Source organism: Mesoplodon mirus (assembly GCF_964341445.2).
Source record: "Mesoplodon mirus genome assembly, chromosome: 6".
NCBI classification, from domain to species: domain Eukaryota; kingdom Metazoa; phylum Chordata; class Mammalia; order Artiodactyla; family Ziphiidae; genus Mesoplodon; species Mesoplodon mirus.
The window spans coordinates 100079621-100106004 of NC_138982.1; the positions used below are offsets into that span (position 1 = coordinate 100079621).

At 41.4% G+C, this 26384-nt stretch overlaps 1 protein-coding gene across 3 annotated transcripts in view; it reads right to left on the reverse strand.

The window, feature by feature from the left end:
- Positions 1-1129: 1129 nt before the first annotated feature.
- The window catches only part of COL8A1 (collagen type VIII alpha 1 chain), a 155467-nt gene continuing 130212 nt past the window's right edge, over positions 1130-26384 (reverse strand). For 2 of the 3 annotated variants that reach the window (XM_082626195.1, XM_082626194.1), the window contains 2 exons: positions 8217-8544; positions 1130-5534 (listed from right to left, as the gene is read on the reverse strand). In XM_082626195.1, coding sequence (XP_082482321.1) covers positions 3625-5534; positions 8217-8541 — 2235 coding nt within the window. In that variant the 5' untranslated portion in view covers positions 8542-8544 and the 3' untranslated portion in view covers positions 1130-3624. The remainder of the gene's footprint in view (positions 5535-8216; positions 8545-26384) is intronic. The other variant, XM_082626196.1, reaches the window with a different exon arrangement.

Consider the following 26384-nt stretch of genomic DNA (forward strand, 5'->3'; position numbering starts at 1 on the left):
ATAGAACTAGTTGGGCTATGTGGGAATGGAAGCTATGGTCTTGAATTTCCAGATTGATGCATTTAAACAAGTGAGTTAACCAGCCACAGACTGGTGCTACATAGTTGCTTGTTGAATGATTTGCGTAATCCCTTTATAGTAGTCTAGACATGATAAGCTGTGATCATTCTGAGCTTGATAAGTCATCACAAAAGAATTCTTTCCTTATCAGTGATGCTTATTAAGACCCTTAGGTTCTTGAAACAGGCCTGCTTCTGCTCTGAAGCTCCACTCATCACTATCTCCCCTCAAAAATTTTGGCTCTGGTGTGGCAAACTAACAGAATTGAGTACATGAAGATTAGTTTTTTTGTGGGAGAAAAGAGATTTGTGGCAGTTTATCCTTTTAGGTTGGATGTGACAGATGTAGCAGCTAATTGTTCCTTAATATCTGTTCTCCTTTCTTCTGTATTAATAGAACCTCTGATTTTTAGCTGGATATGTGCTTGCCTGCAGTAAATATTCCATTTCCCACACTCCCTTGCAGCTGGTTGTGCCAGTGTGACTAAATTCAGAGCATGGTACGTGGAAGGTGATCTAAGCAACCACTAGGTTGAGTTCTTTAAGAAGGAAGCATGCTCTCCCCTTCCTGATTTTTCTTCCTTCCCACTGACTGGAATGTGCCTGTGGTGGTTAGCTCTCCTGGACCCTGGAGATGTGGGCCACGCCCTCACGGTGGAAGAGCAACAAGATAGAAGGAACCTGGGGCCCTGACTGGGGCTGCCACATGAGCCCCAGCCTGTTTGTGCTTGCAGCTGTTATGTCAAAGAGAAAGAATTGTCCCTGTTAAGCTAGGATTATGTTAGGTCTCTGTGTCAGCAGCTAATTAACACGTTGGGGGTTAAACAGTTATGAAGTTCAAACAGTGTCAGCTGAGTGATATGAACAAGATGAGAAACATACTTTTAAAGGTATTTAATAAGACTTTTTTTTCAAATCAGTACAAAAATTTAAATACAAAAATGATTTGCTATTGACATGTCTCAAATCTATCATGGAAACTCAAAGTTACCAGTCTGTTCACCATTCATGGTATTCTGTAAAATATTTGAGAACAGTCACCCACTACAGACATTCTTTTCCCCTGTAGGATGTCATCCTGCATTAAAACTCTGTATTTAAATAACAATATTGTCAGTTTGGTCCATTTCACATGGAAAAGTTCTAGTTAATTTTGAATTAAATAGGGATTGTAGCACTATCCCTAGACTTTAGAACATGTGGTGGTTTCATCTGCTTTTACACTAAATGTGTTAACATGATGTGCAACATTCAAAAGGGAAACAAAGATACATAGATAATTATTTTAAACTCTTTTTAAATTAAATGGAGTAATTCATTTAGCTCTGAGATTAGCACCATTGTAGAATATACAGTATCTGGCATAGATTTTTCTCCTCCCCTGTCTAAAAGTTAGAAGCATATGCCTGATAATACACACATGCGCGCATGCACGCGCGCACACACGCACACACACACGCAATTGAGTAACAACCAATAAATAAGTTGGAAGGTATTTGAAAAGTGAAATTTGGTTTTGACTAAAGAGCTACTTTCTCTCTTGGTGGAAATAAAAAGCCCATACATGTACAGATAAATACAGTTTTATAAATCAGCTGATCTGACTTGCCTCCAAGTCATTTCAATGCAGCTTTTCAGCAGACAGAGCCCAGTGGATCCATGTGGCTCTCATAGCCATCGGCCCAAAACCAACTCAAAGGATATTTAGCCACATAAATGCTGTCTGCTTTGAAAATGAAGGTTGGGTGGGATATGTTTTTGATGGGAAAAGTTTGTCATATAATTAGCCATGAGTAAGAAACCACGTGGTAATGAACTCATTTCTCTTTTTAAGAAATTGAGAAGAAATGGTGCTTGTATACCATATAGGGAAAAGACAGATATTAGGCTGAGGAGAATATTCTTGATGGTTAAAATGATTCAGATTTGACATAGACACAATTCCATGTGTGTTTATACCGTATTTATTTGTGTATCTTCCCATCTGTACCTATCCCCTCATTTCATCACTCTTAACTTTGAGGAGTAGATACAAGACTCCACCACCATAGCCCCACATTATTCCCCCCAGTGGCTTATAGTGTCAGCAGCAGACTCATAGCCAACTTGAAATGCTTTATCTGTGTTTCAAGACCAGATTTGAATGTGCAAAGCAATTAGTATGTACCTAAATGAAAACCTGGAAAAAATTTACTCTTCTCTTTAAATTTGTATTGACTCCTGTACTTGTGGGGTGACATAAAAAGCATGGGCTGTCATTGCCCTCTGACATTCCAGGTGGCTCTTCCACAGGTTGCTTCCTGCAGTTTTAGTACCTACAGCAGGAAGTAATACATCTATTTTTTAATTTTAAACTTCAGAAATTATTTTTTCAAAAAAATTTATTTTCCTATGTAATTCTGAAACTCCCCCCTCTTTCCCCAAACAAAGGATGGCTTGGATTTAGGAAATTCACTTTGGAACTTCAGATGACACACCGATTTGTATGTGTACTACACAGGGAAATTTCTTTGAAATTCAGTAGCTACTAAAAAGTACTGATATCCCCTTCGTGGGTGAAACCTCGTTGTAGTCATTTGTGTGTGTAGGCAAAGGAGGGGGATTATTATATGCATGTAAACACAATTAAGAACTGCTATTTATAATGAACATTCCGCAAAACTGGAAAGTTATGAGGGGAGAGGGTTACTTTTTCTCTTATGACTTCCAGGTGTTTATATTAGTTGGGTCATAATGGAAATTACATGGAGACAACAAGAAAGAAAAAATAATCACAGGAGAAAAAAAAAACAAGCAAAAAGAACCCGTGAGGAATAAATGAGTTACTTCCTGCTCACGTCTCCCAGCTGGTTTGTTAGCTCCCTACGGGGCACTGTCTTAGGCCCCACAGAAGTGTCTCATCCAGTGCTAGGCACACAGAAGGCACGAGTAAATACACTACAGTTGTTCTTCTAGGGACACTAGACACACAATTCTGAGTAGAACTCTTGTTGTAAAAGACACAGCCTCCGACAGGGGAGAAACATCCCTTGGAGTAAAGCTCTACCCTGGTTCTCTGTCCACGCCTCACTGGGGAAAAGCACTGCAGAGCTCTCCCACATCCCATGGCAAAGTATCTGCACAAATACAGAGGAAATTATGCAAGTAAATACGGTATGTAATTGTTATCATTGACATTTCTTTAAGCCATATTTATAAATATTTTAAAGTAAACAGTATGAGCGAGTGACTTTCATTAGCTATGCTCTTTCATACTGAAATACTTTGATCTGAATAAGCAAGTTATCATGGAAGCACATAACATAAACAGCTAATACGATTCCAGTGGGTACAACACAAGTGTCAGTACTTGATACATAAATCTATCCCATCATTTTCCATCACAAGCTGCTGTGCAGAGCACTAAACATGCATCGTAGTTTTTATATGTACACGATGGTTCAGACTTTCACTTAAATATAACTTTCCAACTGTATAAATGTTTTGAAGCAATTATGTTTCCCATTTGGACTTTTCGGTGCATCCTTTTCTTTTCTTCTATTAAATTTCTCTCTTTTTTTCTTTCTTACATGGGATACAATAAATACCCTGAAAAAGAGGAATGGACGTACTGCCCAGCATACAGTCCTGCAGCCTGTTCAGAGGGCATCTGGAGGAACACCCGGTCTCCGGGCCGGAGCAGCAGCACCGCGCTCCCGGACGCCTGGTCCAGGAAGCCCTTCTTGTACTCGTCATACGTGTACATCATGGGCTCGTTGTTCTTGAACAGAGCAACCCACACGTTGCCCCCCTTGCAGTGAACGTGGTATGCAAAGTAGTAGACCCCAGGGACCTCACAGGTGAAGATGCCCGTCTGCGGGTTGTAGTTCTGTCTGCCGTTATAGAGCAGTTTGTCAAACTTCACTGGGGCCCCCACGGGCGGGAAAGGCGCAGTCAGCTCAGCGGTAAATGCAGGCATCTCGTAGGCTGGCCCTCCGTTCTTGCCTTTCTTAGCCCCATAGGCATGGGGGGGTTTCACTCCGTCAATTCCCAGCCCCATATCTGGTAGATACTCTCCATGGGGTGGTGGTGTCGGGGGCATCACAGCTGGGAGTCCCGGGGGCCCTGGAGGGCCTGGGGGCCCTGGAAGGCCAGGCTGGCCTTGGGGACCAAGGGCACCAGGCTTCCCTGGGGCGCCATGAAGTCCTGCTACTCCGGGCTTCCCTACTCCAGGGAACCCAGGGGGCCCTGGGAGACCCGGTTCCCCTTTGGGGCCAGGAATTCCAGGCGGTCCAATGGGGCCACTCGGGCCTGCAATCCCTGGGATACCTGGGGGGCCTTGTAAGCCCTGTTCCCCTGAAATTCCTGGCTCGCCCTTCTGTCCAAGCAGCCCTGGGGCACCAGGGAGCCCTGGCAAACCTTTATGCCCAGCTTCCCCCTTGGGCCCTATGGGACCTGGCAAACCCCTCATGCCAGGGGGCCCAGCTTCACCAAGGAAACCTGGCTTTCCTGGGAAGCCTTGAAGCCCTGGCTCACCCTTGGGACCTAGTGGCCCCTGTGGCCCCACAGCCCCACCTTCTCCTTTGGGTCCGGGGAAACCGATAGCCCCTGGAGGGCCCATGGGACCTGGGATTCCAGGCAGGCCTGGCTCTCCTGGGGGGCCCCCCAATCCAGGGGCACCTGTTGGTCCTCTCTCCCCTCTTGGTCCCAGAGCCCCAGGAATACCCGCTATGCCCCTGTCGCCTTTGGGGCCTGGGAAGCCGGGTTTCCCGATCCCTGGAGGGCCTGGGGGTCCTGGCAGTCCTGGCAGTCCTTGCTCCCCTTTGCCACCTGGAAATCCTGGCTGCCCAGGGATCCCATCCTGGCCTGGTTTTCCAATTCCAGGCATCCCAGGAGGTCCTTGAAACCCTGGGACCCCTATAGGGCCTTGTGGCCCAGGTTCGCCTGGAGGGCCTGGCTTTCCCAGGGGGCCCTGGGGCCCAGGGAAGCCTGTCACTCCTGGTTTGCCCACTCCTGGAAGTCCGACAGGGCCGGGAGGGCCATGCATCCCTGGAGGACCCTTCAGGCCTGGCAGACCTGGCATCCCGAAGCCCTTCTCTCCTTTAGGACCCTGAAGGCCTGGAGGTCCTGGTGGTCCTTTGGGTCCTCGCTCACCTTTGGCACCTGGTTGCCCTGGTAACCCTGGCCCACCTGGCTTCCCAATGCCAGGAAGTCCGTGAGGCCCTGGAGGTCCTTGTGGTCCTGGGATCCCCATGGGTCCCATCTCCCCTTTGGGTCCAATTTCACCTTTGGCCCCGGGCATTCCCATGGCTCCTGGCTTTCCTGGCATTCCAGGCATACCTGGCTTTCCAATTCCTGGATATCCCTGTGGCCCTGGTTTTCCTTTGATTCCAGGTATCCCTTGACCTGGTAAACCAGGGGGCCCAGGTGGTCCTCTTGGGCCAGGCTCTCCACGGGGACCTTGCTCCCCCCGTAAACTGGCTAATGGTATTTCTGCTGGGAGAGGGGGGAGAGAGAGAGAGAGGGAGGGAGGGAGGGAGAGAGAGAGAGAGAGAGAGAGATTAATATTGATCATCCTTCACTTCAATCATTATTTAGTTCTGACACATTTGCCTATTACTTATCAAGAGGAAAGACTAGGAATAATGTGCTTGTGTTCCAGGACTGTATTATCAGTACTTAATGGACAATCAGGCTGATAATTTCTTTGTCATATTTGAGATACTGTTTTGGGAACTGATATCTGTGGCTGCTTTTATCAGCATTAGTTAAGTAAAACAACTAAAAAGTAATGAAGAAACATTCTTCCTAGTACAAACTTGGAGATATTATGGTGTATTCACTATAAAGAGTTCAAAGAAGGACAAAGAAAAATCAAAGTTGCCTATAAGCCCACTACTCAGGGATAATCGCTTGACATTTATCTGTATTTCCATCTCATGTGTTCTATATTTATGTACATATGTATGTATATATGTGTGTGTGTATATATATATATATTTGTGTGTGTGTGTGTGTGTGTGTATTTTAAACAATGTTGGAGCCATTTTTATTTTTTCCCTATTTAATGTTATACTCTATTTTTCTATGTCCTTGAATTTTAAATATAATATATGGAAAAATAATGTTTCCTCTTGTGCTGAAATATACTGTGATGTAGAGGATGATGGTCATTATCATGTAGACTCAAGAATAGAAGCATTTTATTTTTATTTTGTATGTGGTTTAATATCTTAAACAACAGTCCTCTAGAGTCAAATGGATGTGTTTTAATTTCTTTAATATGCTGTAGGATTTCCTAAGCCTCAAATATTAATTCTTCAATTTAATAAGTTACTTCTCACTTGCAAATTTGGTTTTTAAACAGGAGTAGTGAATAAGGTATTCTAGGATGATAAACAGTGCGGAAAAGGAGTTAAACTGGGATTAGGAGCAGGAAGCTCAGCTTCTCTTTCTGGCCTTGAAATGAGATCTTGACTGGGTCACTTAAGCCATCAGCATCCCTACTTGCCTGTCTGTACAGCAAGAATAATACACCCACACTACAGGATTAGAAAATAGATGTGAAAGGCGTTATGCTTTCTCAAATTGTTATCGAAATACAAAGCACATGTAATTATATTGATTATGCTATGCCTTGCAGAGAAACACAACTCTGGATCTCTCATGCTACTGGGAGTAAGGAATAACATAAAGAAATGAAATTCATGGTCCCAAAGTCTTACATTAACCATTAGTTGCATCTTAATCCTGACCATTGTATTTTTCACTGAGCTACTGTCAGGGAACAAAATAGAACGACGGAACTCATATATTTTCCAAATTCCTCAGTTGCAATCTGGTACCCATCTGAATAAGTACAGGAAGTTTCAAAATAGGCAGGCCATTCAAGAAAGGAAGGAAAACAAATGACTGAGATAATCCCCTAAGTGGAATATCAGCTCCTAAAGGGAAGAAAACTGGAAATACTTCTCTTACGCTAGTAGGATTACTACTGTACAATTAGGGTGTGCTCTTGCTAAGCAGGAACCGTGTAGCTCCTATGTCAAGAGAGCGTCTGGGGCAGGGTCACATCACATTCATCAGGAATCCCTAATGTCTAGCACATGCCTGGAGTATGTTCTGTTCTTCCTTAGGTTTTGTTGAATGACCAACTGTAGCAACTCAAAGTTTTTATGGTACTTTAGCATTTATTTAGTACTTACCTTATGTCATAGACTCTCTCAATAATCCTACTTTACAAGCGAAGAAATGTAGTTTCAAAGAGGTTAAATGACTAGGTTTCTCTCCTTTCTGGCTTCTAGGCACTCAGGCCTATTAGCACCAAATCCAGTAGTTCCCCAGAAGCAGAGCTTCCTGCTTTTGCAGGGACCACTGGGAATGGCCTCCACCGCCTCAAAGGGAATTGCTACTCTGATTGCAATCCCTTTCCAGCAAGTGCTAGGTTTCCTACATTTCTTATAAACCAACTGAGTTTATAAGAAAATGTCTCTCGGGAATTCCCTGATGGCCCAGTGGTTAAAACTCTGTGCTCTCACTGCCAAGGGCCCGGGTTCAATCCCTGGTCAGGGAACTAAGATTCCACAAGCCACGTGGTGTGGCCAAAAAAAAAAAAAAAAAGACTTAAAAAAATTTTTAAAAAAGAAAATCTCTCACAGTGATAGGCATTTTGCTGGTGTTGAATAACTAATGAATATGCCTAGAAAGTAATGGAGAGATTTTCAGGTATCATCATCTCTAGGTAGGTATATAGTCTGTACTCTTCGGGCTCCTTCTGTAGATTTATTGATTGACATGTGTAACGACTTAATTAGAGCAGTCTTAAAAACACATTTATCTGGCACCTAGTTTACAAAGTGCTTTCATATGATTTTTTTAACACAGCAGGTTCTTATAACATTGCTCTCCTAGTTCTGAAGACTGACATCACTTCTTTTTTTTTTCCACTGCTATATCCATTTGATGCTGCTGAAATAAAAAAGCACAACGTACAATAATTTTGTCTTTCTTCAAGACCTGAACTTTTCAAGGATAGAGTTTAGAACACAGTAGGCAGTTAGTGAATGTCAGTCACACATGCTAAAAGAAAAATGTCTAAAATTTAGCTCTCCCCACCCGCAGCGTATTGTTTAGGGGTTTGGAAAGCTGCTGTCTTACAGCAGAACCGAAGTATGTTACCTTTGCCTTTCTTGGGTGCTGCTTCCTTGCCCATTCTTGGTGCCGGCTGAATTTCCTTCATATATTGGGGTAGATGTGGATACTCTTTGCCATACTGCATGTGGGGCAGCTCCTTGCCCATGTGAAGGCCATCTTTACCCAAAGGCATATGAGGTACTTGCTGGCCCAGGGGCTGGTATTGTGGAATTTGCGGTGGAATCTGAGGAATTTGAGGTGGCAGCGGCTTGATGCCATAGTAGGCACCAGCTTGGATGAGCCGGACGGAACCCAGGGAAATGGTAAGCAGTACTCCCAGCAGCTGCAGACGGGCAGGTGGACCAGCCATCACCTGTGGAGGAAGGTACGCACCAACATGATGAAAACCAGCAGGCCAGGTGACCGGAGTTTACTTAAAAAAAGAAGGGAGAAAAAAAGAGAAGGAATCATGGTCTTTATTAGCAGAACTTCATGAGTGGAAGACAGATGGAAGGGAAGATGTCACCTTTCAATAGAAAACAAACAGACAAAACCCAGGAAAGAGTAGGATCTATCAAATGAAGGCAGCTGGTGGGATTGTAAGCTATGGGGAGACTGCTGGTTGTCCCTGAACATGAACTCTGCCCTCTTCCATAGTATTGGCACCCCTGACTTTCAGCTGGAACAGAGCAAGCCTAGAATGAAGACATTTCATTTAGAAGTGGCCACGTGACAAAGTTCTAGTCTGTTGCGTGTAGTTGTAATGGGTGCAACTTCCAAGAATGCTCCTTAAGGGGAGTGAGCATGTTCTTCCTCTTGCTTCTTCCCACTGGCTGGAATGTGGATATATATTACCCGGAAACAGGCCAAACACCATGAACCATGGAGTGAAAGCTGTGCATTGAGGATGGTAGAGCAACAAGCTAGAAGAAACCTGAGACTTGGTTGAACTTGGAGGCGCCATATATTGATATTCATCCTTAAGTTTGGAATTTGTTTATGCAAGAGAGAAATAAAGATTTACCTTCTTTAAGCCATTGTTATTTTGGGTGCCATACATTTGCACTGAACTTAATCCTAACAGATAGAATAGATTCTCCAAAATGAAGCAAACTTAGTGGCAAGTCATACTTTGTTAGTAAGTGCTGAAATTCTATATTCTCTTGTAAATGGAAACAGTTAATAATTTATAGGCTTTATGCCAGGGGCAGTAGTTTTTCATATGTCAGATGTCCTTTGGCTGCTTTGGTGTCATAAACATATAAAGGTTAAAGAGCAAACAAGAACAGCAATAAAAACCGAAGATATCTTCTGAATTGGAAAGAAGGTACTTCATGTGACAGCCCCAAAATGTCATTAAAAAAAAATCACCATCATAATTATGTACATACAAGGATACCATTTCTTTCTTCTAATTATGTACTATGAAGTCATTTGTTCAGAATTAGGTTAATTGGACCTGGAGATCAGTATAGTTTATCTTTGTAGTATTATGAAGAAAGGAGTTTACAAAGCAAATTTGTTGTGTAAATAAGATAGAGATGTTTACTCACAAGAATAAGCTGTTTTTAAGCCTTTTAGTAGCACCCTTTGCAAATTAGTAATTAGTAGAATAAGTATAAATGAGGTTTATCTGTTTGTAAAAAACAGCTTGAGATGGGTGTTTGGAAACGCGCAGGGTTGAAGACCCAACATCCCAGGGAACTGCAGTTTTCACAAATTCCCGCTAGAGGGCAAGTGTGGTACACATCGACGTCTGCTCAATTACCCGGAGGTCCTAAAACTACACATAAGGCTTTGCTCCCACATCTTATAGAGGGACTTAACGAAAATCCGAATCCTAAATGGAGTGTCATAATAATGCTGCAGAGAGAGAGATGGGACGTGGCGGGGTGGGGGGAGGGGGGAATTGGGGGGATGGAGAAAGAAGTGGCAAGTTTCTCACAATTTTTAATGTAAATGTCTTCTGGAAAACTTTGAGTAAACTTGAGTAAATAATTTAATTCAGTAACTAACTGAGTAAATAATTTAAGTTCCATTCTCCTAAGAGTTTGTTTTCTTTGCTTCTGCCTTACTTAATTCTGGATCACAGTTTTCCACTTCTTAGAAAATGTGGGTTGACTTTGCAACATCGTATTCAAGAGTAATGCCAAGAGTATGAACAGGCTACAGAAGAATTGGTTAATAAAAAGCACCTAAGAAAATATTTAGTAAAAATCTCCACCATGAAATTCACTGCATTACAATTTTTCTAAATATACTAACTAATCATTTTTTCCCCTTTGGGGTGAAAATGAAGAAACATCTGTCAGCAAAATGATTTATAAAACTTTCTCCATTTCATAAATCGGAGTAGTCTTCGAGAACTATTTGTTTCAAGTGTACTCTAAATGAGAGAAGGTAGAAAGCTGTTATTTTATGTCCTTATATAAATGATTAATTGTTATAAACCATTTGGAAAGAGCCACAAAATTAATATTGATTTATACTCAATAGTCAAATTTATTTTAAATGGAAAAAGAACATCTGTTGTAGTTTATTGAGTGCTTACGAGACACAATGAGAGACCCACCCAGGGATTACAAAGATGACTATAATATGGTCAATAGGCCCTGTCCTCAAGGAGCTTACACTTCTTTAGTAGGAGTGACAGATGTGTAAACTATTAATGAGTAGCAAAGAATATCGGGGGAAAAAGTAAATTTTCCTCTCACTTCTGTTCTTTAGTATCTAAAATCCTTTCCCTTTGAAGTAACAACATTTCCCATTTTCCTTCATATTTTCCCAAAGATATTCTCTGAATATGCACACCCATTTAAGACAAATTACAGCCTGTTCTACGCACCACTGTTCCTTACTTTTTTTACTCATAAGACCAGAACTTCATCTTAATTTTGTGTATCTGAACAGATCCCTTCAACTTCTTTTGTTAAAAATAAGACTCAGTTGTTCTCTAAGCCCCATCTGTCTCTAACATTCAATGTCTAAGGCAGTCACAAGAGAGCTGACAGTGGTAATATCTGGTGATGTGTAGCCTGGGATTTAATTCTATCTTTGGAGGTTAATGAGTTTCACTATTAAACCCTGAACTTGGAGTGTTAATAGAGAGCATGCTTGGTCCTTCACCCTTCCTTCCATTCAGTGGCTGTGTTGGATTTACTTAATAATCTTCAAACCAGGACAGTCTAATGAAACACTGGAAAATTGGAAGGGGGTGAAATGCTTGGAAGAAGACCAGTTGAATACCAAAGGCCCACTGGGATTCTGCTCTACAATTATTTCCTCTCATAGGCTTGGCCTTTCTCTCCTGAAAACTACCTCTTTCAGTCTGCCATCTGCCATTTCTCTGGATCTTTATTTAAATAAACTTCATTCAGTTTTATCTTGAATGTTTATGTAGGGGCCCTGGTTAGAATTTACCACTTGACTTATCCTTACTCATTTCCCTCTTGTCCCTGAGGATATTTTTGTGATCACAGTGGTGTGGAGAGTCTCCCCAAATCACTCAAAAGACCATCAGATTTGTGTAACACTGTACAAACACCTGGTGGGAAGAAGGAGCCTCAGAATTCCTGCTGGGGAGAAATGGTCGTAGTGGGTTTTCTTGCCTCTTTTTTCTTTTTGTAAGGACGTAGAACACAATAATGCTGTGAGTTCTCTTTGATGTGTTCTTGGGTTTCTCTTTGATAACCGGTATGTGGTGTGTGTGTGCTTGAGTACATGTGAACATAAACATACATACTGTGTGTGAACACTGGATCTTTGCCAGCCAGGCTAGCTTAGTGATGGGTGTCATGTCATACAGGAAGCGCATTGTAGAAGAAACCAAAAGGCAGGAGTTGAGTTGTAGCTCTTCCATTCTCTATGTTTATGACTTTCTGCAAGTCCCTTATCTTCACTGAGCCTCAGTTTCCTTGCTTATAAAACAGAAATTATAATCTCTGACTCTCCCACAGTGCTGTTCAAGGGCACAAATGATACTATGAATTCTTTGTAAGCCGAAAAGCACTCCTCGCATTTGTTATTATTAATGGAGTGTGACCAAAAAGACAAATCAAAACCAACTGAAATGTCAAAGACTTTCAAAGAAGGATACTAGCCAAAGTAAATGTGAGGTTAACTGCAATAATGATAAACCTAACATGAATAAAACAATAATGGCCATTAAAATGTACTTGTTAAAAATGGCAAAAAAAACCCCAGCTGAACCAAGGCAGTTATTCACTCTGGGGTCAGAGTTGCCAGTCCTAATCATTTTGAACAGCCCTAAATGGTTTCCTATATTTGGGCAGGGCTGCAGAGAGTTTCAGTTTCCTCATGTGATCTGTAATGTATATAACAGAGTAATGTGATATATATTATTTTAGACGCTCCTCAGCATTTTATTTGTATGTTGATCCTCATGAGATTTTGGCTTACTGTCTGAAAGAATGTTTAAGTATTTAAACCTTCAATCCTTGCCCTAAATCCAACTTGCCCTTTCACATGGGACAGATTTCCCTTTCCCTTTCCCAGCATGTCTGTATTTGTTTATGTGTGTGCATGTGTGTCCATGTTGTGTGTGGTGTGGACAAGCCTCTCTCATCTGCTGCCGGGTGGCCCTCCTCTGTGCCCCCTACTTGCCCCCTCACACAGAGTTTGTAGTTTCTCAAGGCTTCAGATTCACCACACCTAAAACAAGGGAAAGTCATGCAGTATCCCACTCCTCCAATATTCACCAGAATTGTTTTCTTGGCTTTTCCATGCCTCTCAAAGAAAATTCTCTCCCGATTGATTGCTTTTCTCGGGGAAATTCATTCACTAGATACAGATATTTATGGTATACCTACTAACTGTTACAAACTGTTCTGGGGATTAGACAAAGAGAGGTGAATTAGAGAGGTAAGTCCCTGATCTCATTGAACTCACATTCTAGTGTGGGAAGACATGTAATTAACAAGTTAAAAATAAATTTTGTAATCTCAGATTTAAGTGCTGTGAAGAAAATAAAGCAGGGGAAAGGGCTTGAAAATGGCTTGGGGTGGCAGATGCTGTTTTGGAAGGATGGTGGGGGAAGACCTCTTTGAGGAAGTAAATTTTGGATAGAGGTGTGAAGGTTGAAAGGTTTATTTATCTCTCTTAAGACACAATACTGGAAAAAAGAAAGAGTCTTATTAATGACAATGGTAGCTGTATGTGCCATTCATTAATGTAAACCCCTGTTTCAAGACTCTATTCCTCATCTATGTCAGTCCTCATTTTGACCTCTTTTTTCATGCTATTCTTTTTTTTCTGGAGGATTCTTATTCTTTTTAAACCCCTCTCCATATTTCAACCCTACTGTATTGGTTTGCTGGGGCTGCAATAAAAAAGTACCCCAGGCTGAGTGGCTCAAACAACAGAAATTTATTTCCTCACAATTCTGGAAGCTAGAAGTCCAAGATAAAGGTATTGGTAGGGTGGGTTTCTTCTGAGGCCTCTCTCCTTGGCTTGTAGATGGCCATCTACTCCCTGCGTCTTCACATGGTCTTTCCTCTGCGTGTCTGTGTCCTAATCTCCTCTTCTTATAAGGACACCAGTCATATTAGATTAGGGCCTACCCTTAATTTCCTCCTTAAAGACCCTATCTCCAAATGCAGTCACATTCTGAAGTACGGGGAATTGGGACTCCAACATATGATTTGGAGGGACACAACTCAGCCCATAACACCTACCATTCCTCCAGACCAACTCAATTCCTACCTCTTCTGTAAAGTCTTCCCTACCTACCTCCTCAAACATCATTATTCTGCTAGTACTACTGAAAGTTTAACACAAAGTTAAATATAATTCTAATCAACCTTATGTTTTTCTCCTATTGTTTTTTGTCCATTAGACCTCACCATAATCGTAAGTTTCCTGAGAACCAGGAAAATGTGTGATATTCTTTTGACTTCCTCAACATTTATTGATGAACCCTTACAGTCAAAACTTGCAGTGTTGGTAAGGGCTTTAGAAATATCAAATTCAGCCTCATTCCCCATTTGGAATCCTTCCTACAACAGTTGTTGACAGAAGGCCTTCATATTTCCTACCTGAATATTAATAATGATGGAAACATTCATAAGGCAACTTATGACCTTCTTGTGCAACTTCTGTTGCTGTTTTTATTATCTGAGCAGCTTGTAGGGGAGACCCACTTTTTTGATTCATAAATGGCAGTGCACATGTAGGTTACTTTTAGTGGGAGGTGGGGAAGGGGGTATTAAGAAATATATCCCCCAACTTGGCTAAGGCAAAAGATAGATGGTCACATGATCCTTTATTGCCATGCAAGTAAGCCCACCTTAGGGTCATCGAACTAGGGATATGTAACTTTGTTGCATGATTTATTAGTATTACAGGACATTAACAACTCTATAAACTATGTTGATTAACCCCACTCAGGTTATGGTTTTATTGCCCTTTAGAATGTTAACCAGTTTTGTATCAAACTTAGCATTATCTCAGCATACTTTATCAGCTCATTACAATGAAAAACCCAGATTTTTAGTATTTTATTTCAAATTGACTTTGTCATCATTTAAAACTTTGACATGTTCACTTACAAATGAGAATTGTGTTTTTAACATTTTGAGGATTATGCTTTGATGGGGACACAAACTAAATAAAATCATAAATGTACAGTGTGTTGGATGATAGGGAGAAAAACAAAGGAGAGGGTGGGTAAGGATGTTGAGGTGGTGCTCTTTGAAACCCACTTTACTGTAGAAACTGAGCCTTGTGCGTTTGGATGGGCTGGCACCTGGGTTTTAAAGGAAGATAGAAACAACTCTAAAAAATAGAGGGTATGGAAAGTTGGCCTTCTGGGGGATTCCGGAGGAGATTAAGTGTGATTGCTGTGTGGCAAAGAGTCGGAGAAAAGATCTCCAATGGAGGAGCAGTCAAGAAGGGAAAAAGTCTTTTCAATTGAACTTTTTGTGTTTATAATAGGATACATATTATAAATTCCCTCCTTCATTTCCTCAGAGATGAAGAAACTCTAACTCTTCTGATGATACCTTCAGAAAACCTAATTCTTTGGGGGGAATGGATTTTTTGGGGGTAGGTAGAAGAATGGTTTAGTGCTGTTCCGTATTAGCATTGGGCAAAATCAGTGACTGTATTTAGAAAACCAGAACCAGAGGATGGCTAGGGGAGGAAAGGCAATAAACATCAAAGTTATAATAATATTAGCAACGTTTTTGAGCACTTACTTTATGCCAGCACCATGAACATACTTCAAATACATATGATTAATCCTTTGTCCACTTACTAGGTCTTTTATTTTTATTTTTTTAACACTAAACTCTCTCAAATGATATCTCCCCATCCTGTATTTATACAGTTGATTATTTTACTGAAATTCAAGACTGTTACATTCCAAGTTAGAAATTTTAAATTCTTATTTGAAAAGACAAACATCATACAATATCACTTATTTGTAGAATCTAAAAACTGATACAAATAAGCTTATTTACAAAACAGAAATAGACTCACAGACATAGAAATCAAACTTATGGCTACCAAAGGGGAAAGGGGGGAAGGGGATAAATTAGGAGTTTGGGATTAAAATATACATACTACTATACATAAAATAGATAACCAACAAGGACCTACTTACTGTATAGCACAGGGAACTATGCTAAATATCTTGTAATAACCTATAATGGAAAAGAATCTGAAAAAGAATATATATATAAATATATATGTTACATGTGTAAATTTCATATGTATATAAACTGAATCACTTTGTTGTATCCCTGAAACTAACACAACATTGTAAATCAACTATATTTCAATAAAAATTTTTAAAAAGTAATTCTCATTTGATTATTGTTAGGAGATATCATCAATACATTAGATAACAAGGTACAGATCTAATTATACATCCACTTTTCTCCATCTTGTCCTCCAAATTCCAAGGCTGCCTTTTTCGTTGAAATAAAGAATTTCCCTGTATATAGGAGAAGATCCTGGACTGGATCCCTTACTTTTTGCTTTGTGGACTAGGGACACAAGCTTGGAAGGTATTAAGGAAGTCAAGGTGAATATGCTGAGATGGATCCCAAAGAAATTAAACCATCAGATATTAATCAATCCAGTGAAGGCAGTGGGCAAAAATATCCAATAAGCATTCATTAGTTTTAGTCAGTCTACCCAATTACACCTATTAGGACTGATACATGTATAAAACTGAACTTGAACATGTGCTTCACTGATGAATCCTGAATTTTGCTATAGTTAAGAGGAGCGAACAACCCCACCACCTAGCTATGGGCAGAGCATGACCTCTTGGGACCTACAGAACTTGAGACGTCAATTAGGTTGTGCCCTTGGCTCTATGGGCCACCCACATAACCCCTCTGAAATGGATGGCCAACTGCCACATTCCAAAAGTTCTCCAGAAGAGGAGATTTCACAACATTCCCTGGTAACCAATTGCAGGATTCACAGACCTACATTTCCTAATATCTAATCTGAATCTTTCTTGCTGAAATTTAAGCTCATTTCCTCTTTTCTATTCTCAAAGGAGGTGGGAAACATCTGGAGAATATTTTTCTTAAAATAATAGTTCACATACTTGAAGTCTGCAATTAACTCCTTTTGTTTCTCTAACTGGAATCACGTCAGCTGCCAAAGAGTTTATAAAACACTTGAGAGAATCCCTAAAAGGGAAGTTCTAAAGTGAAACCCTTTTTTCATTTTTAGCTTTTCTTCCCATAATATGAAGGCATCATTGTTTGCAGAGCACAGAGCACCTAAATGCTGGTTCTGACCTAAGCAAGCCACCTACTCTGAGTGGGCATCGGTTTCCTCATCTGCAGAACAGGGACATTGGCTAAATGACCTCAAGGTCCCCTCTAGTTCTAAAATTCTATGGTAGCTGTGAACATGAACAACAAATCCACACTTCATGGACAAATGATTTCATGAATGTACATGCTTAAGCCTTTTGGACGTCATCTCACACTTCCGGTTACTTTTCAGCATTTCACTCCCCCCACCTTCTACAGGTGGAGATGGAGGGAGAAGGGTCTGAACAGCCCCCCTGCAAGTATCCCTCTGATGAAAGAAGCTGTATCTGACAAGAAACCAAAGAAAGAACCTAAATAAGAAATAAAATTTACAGACAAAAACGTGATTTATAACCTCTTTTATACCATATTCAAAGATTGACTAAAAATTGAAGCTTATTGAGAAATCTTTAAAAAGTGGCTACAAATGATAAAACCTCCCGACAATGTATAGGCTCAAAATGTCCCCCAGAGTCATTCAGCAAGTATCGATGCATGCCTCCTGTCATAGGAATGACAAATGAATACAAAGTATGCGCCTTGGGAAGGCGAAGTAGGAAGTGAATAGGATGATGCAGTCGTTTTTAGGAGCTATAATGTTCATTTTTTAAGAAAAATGGAAGATCCAAAATTTAGAGGCAGCTCTATAGTAAAGCAGGCAAAGATGAGGGCTCCTCAAGAATAAGGCCCTCCCCATTCCATGGGCCCAGCGATGTGCATCAAGGCAAATTCCTTCCTGGTGTGACCGAGAAAGGCTGGAGAGAACTCTACCATTCACATGAGCATCTTTCTGCCTTCTTGGCACTACTACAGCTTGTGTAAATGACACAATGTAAAATAACTGTGTTTTCAGGCCTCTGCAAGGGAGAGACGTGTGAGGAAGTCTCATCTAATGTAAATCACTGAACTGGACATTGTAAAAATATATGTTTAGAGCAACTAACTATAATGTATTTTGTAAAATATAAATATTATGGACATGGAAGTATAGACTTCCAGTTATAAGACAAATAAGTGCTCGGGATGTAATGCACAACATGATAAATGCAATTAACACTGCTATATAGTATCTATGAAAAGTCGTTAAGAGAGTAAATTCTAAGAGTTCTCATCACAACGAAAACAATCTTTTCTCTTTCCTTTGTATTGTATCTATAGGAGAAAATGAATGTTCACTCAGCTTCTTGTGGTCATCATTTCATGATGCATGTAAGTCACATCATTACGCTGTACACCATATGTCAGTTATATCTCGATAAAAGTGGAAGGAAAAAAATATATAAATTTCATGGAAAATTTGTTCACTGCAAACACTTTTATTTAATCCTGAACTCTGTGCAGACCAATGGGATTACAAGTGAATTTCAACCAAACAGAATTCAGCCATTTCCTTGTCATATGCATAGTTGAAATTTGGTAGTTGTGGTAGAAGTTGTTCTTAGTAAATAACATGAATGAATTGAATAAAGTAAAATGATAAAATCACACTCATTCCCAAAATATCTAAGGTTGCAGAGACTAGAAAGTTTAAACCAAGTTAGGTAAAAAGACAAAAGCACATAACTTGTTTCCTGAATGACCTTTATCCAGGTCCTGAACTTGAAGAACTTGGGGTCCTAGGGTAGCCTCTAGATGTGGGAGGGAGTCATACAGAGGAGGAGATGGCCTGCCTTTGGACTCCAACTTTTCCTGAGGAAGGCTGTCATATTAGAAGCTCTTGCCTTTTCTACTTTTCTGCAATTCTCTGTGTCTTCTAGATGCTTCACTATTGCTCAGCATCTTACCCAAGAAAAGTTGAGAGATTAGGTGACACTCAAATGAGTTAGTTCTGGTCAAAGTTTTGAAAATTGAGAAAGTTGAAATATAAAGTACAGCAGGCCCAGTTCCCAGCCAGCCTGGGCACTTCCTGGAAGCAGGATGGAGAGCCCTTTGCCACCAGGGATGTTTCTCCCAATATTTTCCTACGATGGTGGCAAGGAAGGACTGAAAAGCACAGGAAGGTCTCTTTTCTCTGTCCCATTCTGATTGGTACTTAGTATTTACTCTATCAGTATATCCAGAAGATTAAGCAAGCAAGCCAACTTCCTGTGCTAGCATTTTCTTCTAATTAGCTGGCTATTATGGCGGGTAGACTCTTCATTTTGGTATTTTTATAGGAAACTGTGAAACAAACCAAAATTCCCTAAACCAAGCAAGAAATCCTAGCCTTTTCCATCTTCCATAATACTAAGATATTTATTAATGAAATTACTGTATGGATGCATATGTGTCTGTGGATTGAAAGGCGAGAGGTAGAGGACACGAGGCTGCCAACTGACATTTTTTTCACTTTTGAACTGGTGATTTGGGGGATTCAGGTGTTGAAGTTTTATTTAGCTAAGATTACTTTGAGCCACATAACCTTGAATGACTTGATGTTAAAAGTCAAGCTCTAGAGTTTCTATCACACATGGGCAAAATATTAAATCAACAGCACTTGGAAATAAAAATAATTAATAAATTTCCTCCATAATTGCTCTCCCCTCCCCCTGCCCACACACAATAATATGGCTAATCTCCAGTCAGAACAGCAATCCTACTAAAGTTACAACATGTACCCCTGAAAATTTCTGAATTATATAAGAACTAAAAAGAAAATCTCAACAATTTCTTGGTCAGTAAAAATGTGAATTTGTTCTTTCTCTGTTGCACGGTTTAAGAGTAGCAGAGATCATTCCACAGGACTGTTCCCAAAAATGAATTTAAATACAAAAAAAATTGAGCTCTCAAGCTGGGGCTAAGCCTAAAATGCCAAGTTGTGATAAACTGTCAGCCACAGAGAGGGCAGTCTGTAAATCCACCACTTTTCAACCACAGCTCCATATAGATAATTAGCCCGCGTGGTAACATCCTGCCCTTTGAACACAGGCAAAGCACTGAAAGCAACCAAACCACAGCTATCTTGGTATTGGAAGTTCTGCTTCTTTCAGGGGTGGAATTTATTTTGAGGGAGAAAGAGATGGATGTGCTGTCTGGGAGGAAAATCATAAGGCTTTCACAGTTAATCCACTGAACATTTTTCAGAGAAAATGGAAGTGGAGAAAGGAAAGGACAAAAATTATGTAATACATGCCAGTTCTTGGAGATGCCTAAGTGAAGGAGGCTGGGAGTGTGGAAGAGACTTTCCTTTTTTTCAGCAAACCTTGCTACAGGGTACAAAGAATTCACAAAAATGAGGAAATGCACTGATAACCATGCTTTATAAATGCTATTTCTTAGGACTTAGTGGGGATAGGAAACTGATTTGGAGATGAGAGACCTGGGGTATATGTAGCTACCTCTCTGTCATGATATACTCCTGTGCTTTTCAGGACCTCCTCTTCCTAAACTATGAGGGGAATGAATCAAAGGGGGAAAGAGCCTAAATACCTGAAGGAAGCAGAGAGACCGGGGAGTGAGTGGAGTCGGCTGGCCAGAGTTTGCAGCGAACTAGGGAGCACTACCCTATCCAAGGGGGTGGTAGTTGAACTACTCACTTGTTTGCCTGGTTTGGGCAGGTTTTCCAATTTTTCGAGAGAAGCCACACACTGGGAGATTTTGTGAAACCTATTCATCATGACACTTGGGGTTGATTTCTTTAAAAATAGTGTCTGGTAGAAAAAACAAATGCCTCCCTGCGGGCAGAATCCAACATTTAGGCTGCTGGGTGCCTTGGTATCAGATGGTTTCTAACATCTCTCTTGCGCTAAAACACTCTAGGGGGAATTCCCCTGACTTTATTTGCTTAAATTTCTAACTAACTCCTGGCATTGTTTCTCTCTACTGTGTCAGTTGATTTGTTTAATTATTAAATTCAACAATCTTATATGGAATTTTTAGGCACTACTATGTTAGTGGCTGGCTATATATAAAAATAAGTGGGGGCTTCCCTGGTGGCGCAGTGGTTGAGGGTCCGCCTGCCGATGCAGGGGATGCGGGTTCGTGCCCGGGTCCGGGAGGATCCCACATGCCGCGGAGCGGCTGGGTCCGTGGGCCCATGGGCCGTGGCCGCTGGGCCTGCGCTTCCAGAGCCTGTGCTCCGCAACGAGAGAGGCCACAACAGTGGGAGGCCTGCGTACCTCAAAAAAAAAAAAAAAAAGTGAAAAACAAGGACATACTCTCAAGAAGTTTCCAGTCAACTATTGAAAGTTAGATCTTAATCTGGTGTAAGTGCTTCAATAAAGACAAAACAGACTTTAACCTGGACGGGGTGTGTGGGTGGCAGGTTGGTGAGACACAAGGTCCTTGAGGGACAGTGTTAGAACTAAGGTTTGAAGAATAAATGGTAATTGCTCAGCAGAGTAAGGAGGGAAGTGGAGGGTGTTATCTAGAAGCAGACATTGGCAGCTACAACAGTTAAAGGGGCAGCTGTAGGGGATAATGGTTAAGAGCAGCAACTCCGAGCTAACCTGCCTGCATTAAATCCTGATTCTATCATGTACTAGGTCTGTGATCTCAGACCTAGTTAAGGTTAAGTTACTTAACCTCTCTGTGCTTCCATTTCCTCAAGATAAGTTGGGGATGATGGTAACATTGTCTGTCTTGTGAAGTTATGGAGGATGTGAAGGGAATTAATACAGGTAAAATGCTGAGAACAGTGCTTAGATATAGTAAGCACTGTATAGGTCGGTGTTAGCTGTTATTTAAAGAGGGAGAAGGGGCTTCCCTGGTGACACAGTGGTTGAGAGTCCGCCTGCCGATGCAGGGGACACAGGTTCGTGTCCCGGTCCGGGAGGATCCCACATGCTGCAGAGCGGCTGGGCCCGTGAGCCATGGCCGCTGTGCCTGCACGTCCGGAGCCTGTGCTCCGCAACGGGAGAGGCCACAACAGTGAGAGGCCCGTGTACCGCAAAAAAAAAAAAAAAAAAAAAGAGGGAGAAGGAGGATGAGGAGAAGCAGTAGCAGTAGAGGGGATTATGGGCACCTATTCCACCACACTTAATTGCAGTCCTGTTTTTGAAGAATTTGAAAGATAATGATTTTTTGTCTTCACTTTGCTCCAGACCTATTATGAAAACTAGGCTGCCGAATTGTCCCCTTGCCTGAGATACCAAAGACAGGTCAGGTATAGGTAGTTCCTACCAGGTGGGTAACAAGTGTAGCATCTGAGTTCCCACCCCTCAGCCCTTGCCCCACCTGCTTGTCGCACGCGAGCACTCGGTTCAAATGCTCCATCTTGTCTCCCCTTTCCGTAGAGAGCTGGCCACTGCAGCCTGTCTTTGTATTGACTGCGAAGGGCTTTGGCTTTAACATTTAGAGAACCAAAGACATTTCTAGGCGGTGATGGCATCAGGTTGGCCTTGTGGGAGCGGCTGCAGGACTTCAGCTATATTTTACTGTTGAAGGAAGTAAGATCCACGAGTAATAATAGCTATACTTTTAGGTCAGAAAAATAATCAGCTTAAGATCACTTTTTTAGAAGCTTGATCTTTTCGTACTATTTTCAGGAACTTGAGGAATAATAATATTGGATAGTTCACATTTATTTAGTGTTTACCATATTCCAAGACTTGTGTCTGAAAGATTCATGTCCCCCTCCCCCCCACCATAGACCCTTGCTTAATTCAAAACTACATTGAGTTTTGTATCTGAAAAACCACAGACTCAATTCAACATATGCTTCTTTTATAGTAAGTGCAAAGTAGTAACCTCAAATCCAAAATACCAAATAAATCCCAAATATTTTTTAGCCACAAGCATTTATTTAAATAGAACATATTAATTTTCCCCCAAGTGAAGCAAATTTGTAATGTATTTTATTTTGAACAATGGTCATAAAATCTACCACTGGCTATGGGGAGCGGGAAGTTCCATATACGAACTCTCTCAAGTGTCTGGAGCCCTGGGGTCAGATCTTTATCTTTGGGAATTCTCTGCACCTGGTTCATAACTGTATACAAAATAGGCTTTATAATTACTTGTTGGACAAACATTGGGTTGGCCAAAAAGTTCGTTTGGGTTTTTCGTAACATCGCACAGAAAGACCCAAACGAACTTTTTGGCCAAGCCAATAAATGAATGGCGCCATATTTTTATCCCGTCTTCTCCCGCCTTTTCTAAATGTTTAAATAAGATCTTGGGTGGTGGGAAGGCTGAGAGAGCATTACGGTTTCTGAATACTGGATCAACGTGCCTCTTCTCTCTGTCCACGGTTTTCATTCTCACTCCTGATTTTGTGTTCTAGTGTCCCCTGCCAACTCACAAGAAGGGAAAATCCTACATATTAGCCTTGCTTCCTTAGAAATCGAGTGCTCTTTTTGCTTTAAAAATAACAAACTTTGTAAGGACAGGGAAGAGTTGACTGAAGGTAACATAATCTTGAGATTGGTGATAATTGTCATTCATCACAGGATGCTTGTAATAGTCTCTATGGCTGCTCTAAAGGTCTTAGACTTGGCCTGAGCTGAATGACAGTATCACGGAGGCATTTTTCTAAATCCCCAGTCTTAATATTCAATTCAGGACTCTAGACCTCAAGTGGAAAATCTCTGAAGTTCTCACCCTCCATAAAGGTAATCTCTGAGACTCCATTTCCTTGTTTGTAAAACCGAGAGTGTCAGATTAAATGATCCTCAATGTTCCTTTCAAGTCTAAAAACTCACTGTCCTTGGCTCTACCCAGTCTAGTCCTTTTTTGTTCTGTCCTAATTATGCCAGACACTGGAAAGAGTCAGGCAATAGGCTGTGGAATCAAGTATTACCATGAAATTGGATGGAGGGTGAGAAGGAGGAGGACAGGTGAACATGTGATGATTTCATACTCATGTGAACTCTTCAACAACACTTTGCAGAGTCCCACGATTCTTTTCTCTGTGATTGCCTGTTTTGTGGGCCACATCCTTGCCATGAATTTCTGTCTCCTCACTGTGGAAACCAGCCAAGGACACATTACGGACCACCTGCTCACTTTCTTACACAAGATGACTCCCCAGACTTATTTTCTTTGCTTTCTCCTCCTGCTGGTTTATGGCTTTCCCTTATGTAGCAATAAAACTCTTGGAGAGTCCTCTTAGGGATGAATTAATGCCACTTAAGTATAGTTCCATTAGCTGCCCTTTGATGATTCTGCTTAAAAATAAAGGGGGAGTTGGGGCAGCTTGGTTCTTATTGAAATTTTCCTTCCCTTTGCTTTAGTATTACCACTGCTCTGAAACTCTTAGTTACACTCCAAGGGAGCTTTGCTAACAATAAAAAAGTGTCTGGGAAATACTGTCAGAAGACAAACTCACCATCTTTCAGTATTTTTTTCCCCATTGGAAAGGTATTTACATTATAAAGAGGCCCAGCCCGGCTTGGGCTTGTATTCCTTTATATATTCCTTGTATTCCTTTAAATATTCAAATTTATAAATAATAAATAGAAAGTATGTCTGAATTCCAGAAAGCAAAGCACTATCTTGTTCTCCACCCTAATAGCAAACAGATTAAGGATTGGGTGTCATGATCCCATTTCAGCTTTGTGTAGTCTACAATTTATTTTTACTTTCCCCACGTTTTGTTTTATATTTTATTAATTCACCTGAATCTTATACTTAATCTGTGTCTGCTCTGGAACAGAACATCCTATGGGGTTCAATTTCCCCTTTTCACAGTCCTAGCCCTGAGAGTTGGAAAACAGGAGTGTCTGGCCTGAGCTCGACACTTGCCTCTGTGTGGCCTTGGGTAAGCCATTCAGCTTTTCTAGGCTTCTAGCTTCTCTGCTGTAAGAGTAATAGAATCTGGATATTGAGGGGAAATAAAATCCCCAAAGAGATGGGGTTTCGGCTACTGTCATGGAAATTACCATTAAAATAAAATATTTTCATTTTTTTCCTTCTTTTGTTTGCTTGAGAAGTGAAGCTGACCAGATAACATGCAGTGAGGATGTTGGGGTAGTGTCACTATGACCCATGACCCATTTCACTGAGCTTATTACCACATACCACTTTAATTTTCTTATTTATCCCATTCAACAAACATTTTGTGAACCACCGTGCTAGGAACCATGAAGGATTCAAGCACAACTAAGATGTCACTTCCACCTCAATGGCAACCCAAGGCAAAGACAAAGTCTGAAAAAAATGCAAAGAAACTGGTCTTGCTTCCTGTTTTGATCCCGCTTCCTGTTTATCCCCTTTTCTCTTATACTTGCTTCTTCCCTTTCCCTTGTCCTTTCCCAACTCTATCCCTAATTCCTTTTCTCTTTTCCAGGTTTCTGATTCCTACCTGGTGTTTACAACCTCATTAGCCCATTTCGAACCTGAGTCTGAATAAAAGCCAATGTCTTCAAGGGCCAGAGTGGGACACATGAACCAAATCATTTTTCCTCTTCACTGGATTCAAGGGCAGGGTCTTTATAAGCAAGGAGGAAATGCCATGTGGGATGACTAGGGTGGTGTTAAAAAGCACCCATCCCTACCTGGTACCAAAATACCTCCTCCATAGGTCTGCTAAGTGCCCACAATTTCTGTTAAAGTTCCAGAACCTGGGAAAGCTAATACATTCCAGAGGTTTTTAATGACAAATGACTGATCTGTAATGTAGAACAGGGCCCAACGCACTGGGACTCAGGCAATTGAGAAGAATGGGGCCTGGGACAGTTTAGGGGCTCTGGGTGCGTTGACCTGGCTGGGAATCGGTAGATAGTAAGATGGAGGTACAAGGTAATAGGTATCTTAGGGAAGTCAGAGGCATGAGGTGGAGGCATGAAGCTTAGCCTTGCCACAAAGAATCTCTAGCAGCTCCTGGGGAGAAGGGCTGGTCATGATGGCATGATGAATTTTTGTCTACCACATCCCCACTGAGAGGCAAGAGCTCATGTATTCAAGAAGGGTCCCCTCCAGTAAAGCTCCATGGAGATTGACTATAGCCCAGCCCTAACGTGCTTGAGATGAACAATCTTGGTCATTTGCAAGACTCAGACCCCAGCCCTCCCTTGCCCCATCATGCCAGGGGAGGGACCAATGCTTCTCAAACATGCACATGGATGGGGCAAATCCTGCCACCAGCTCACTGCATTATTTATCTGGAGGTGCAAGGCTAGCACCCCATCTCCCAGATAGGAGAGGTGCTAGTGCTCCCCTCAGTCACAATTGATGAGTATCCAGGAAGGGGATTGGAGCCAAAGTTCTGCCACGTTGTCGAGCTATTTGATCTCAGCCTCTGATCACACCAGAGGAAGGGCTGGTGCTTCCCTAGTCACACAGTTTAAAAGCCTCACAGGCCAAGGGGAAGCTTCCTCTCCTGGAGTCTGACTTCCAAGCCTGCTGGATCTTTGTGCATGACCCTTGCCTGGAATGTGCCAAGGACAAGGGGGAACCCTCACACCTGCTACTGCTCCTCCCTCTGTAAAATTTCCCTATAAACACTACTTGGTCAATTGCCTTTGTTTGTACAACAACCTCCAGATCCTCCCCCAGTGCT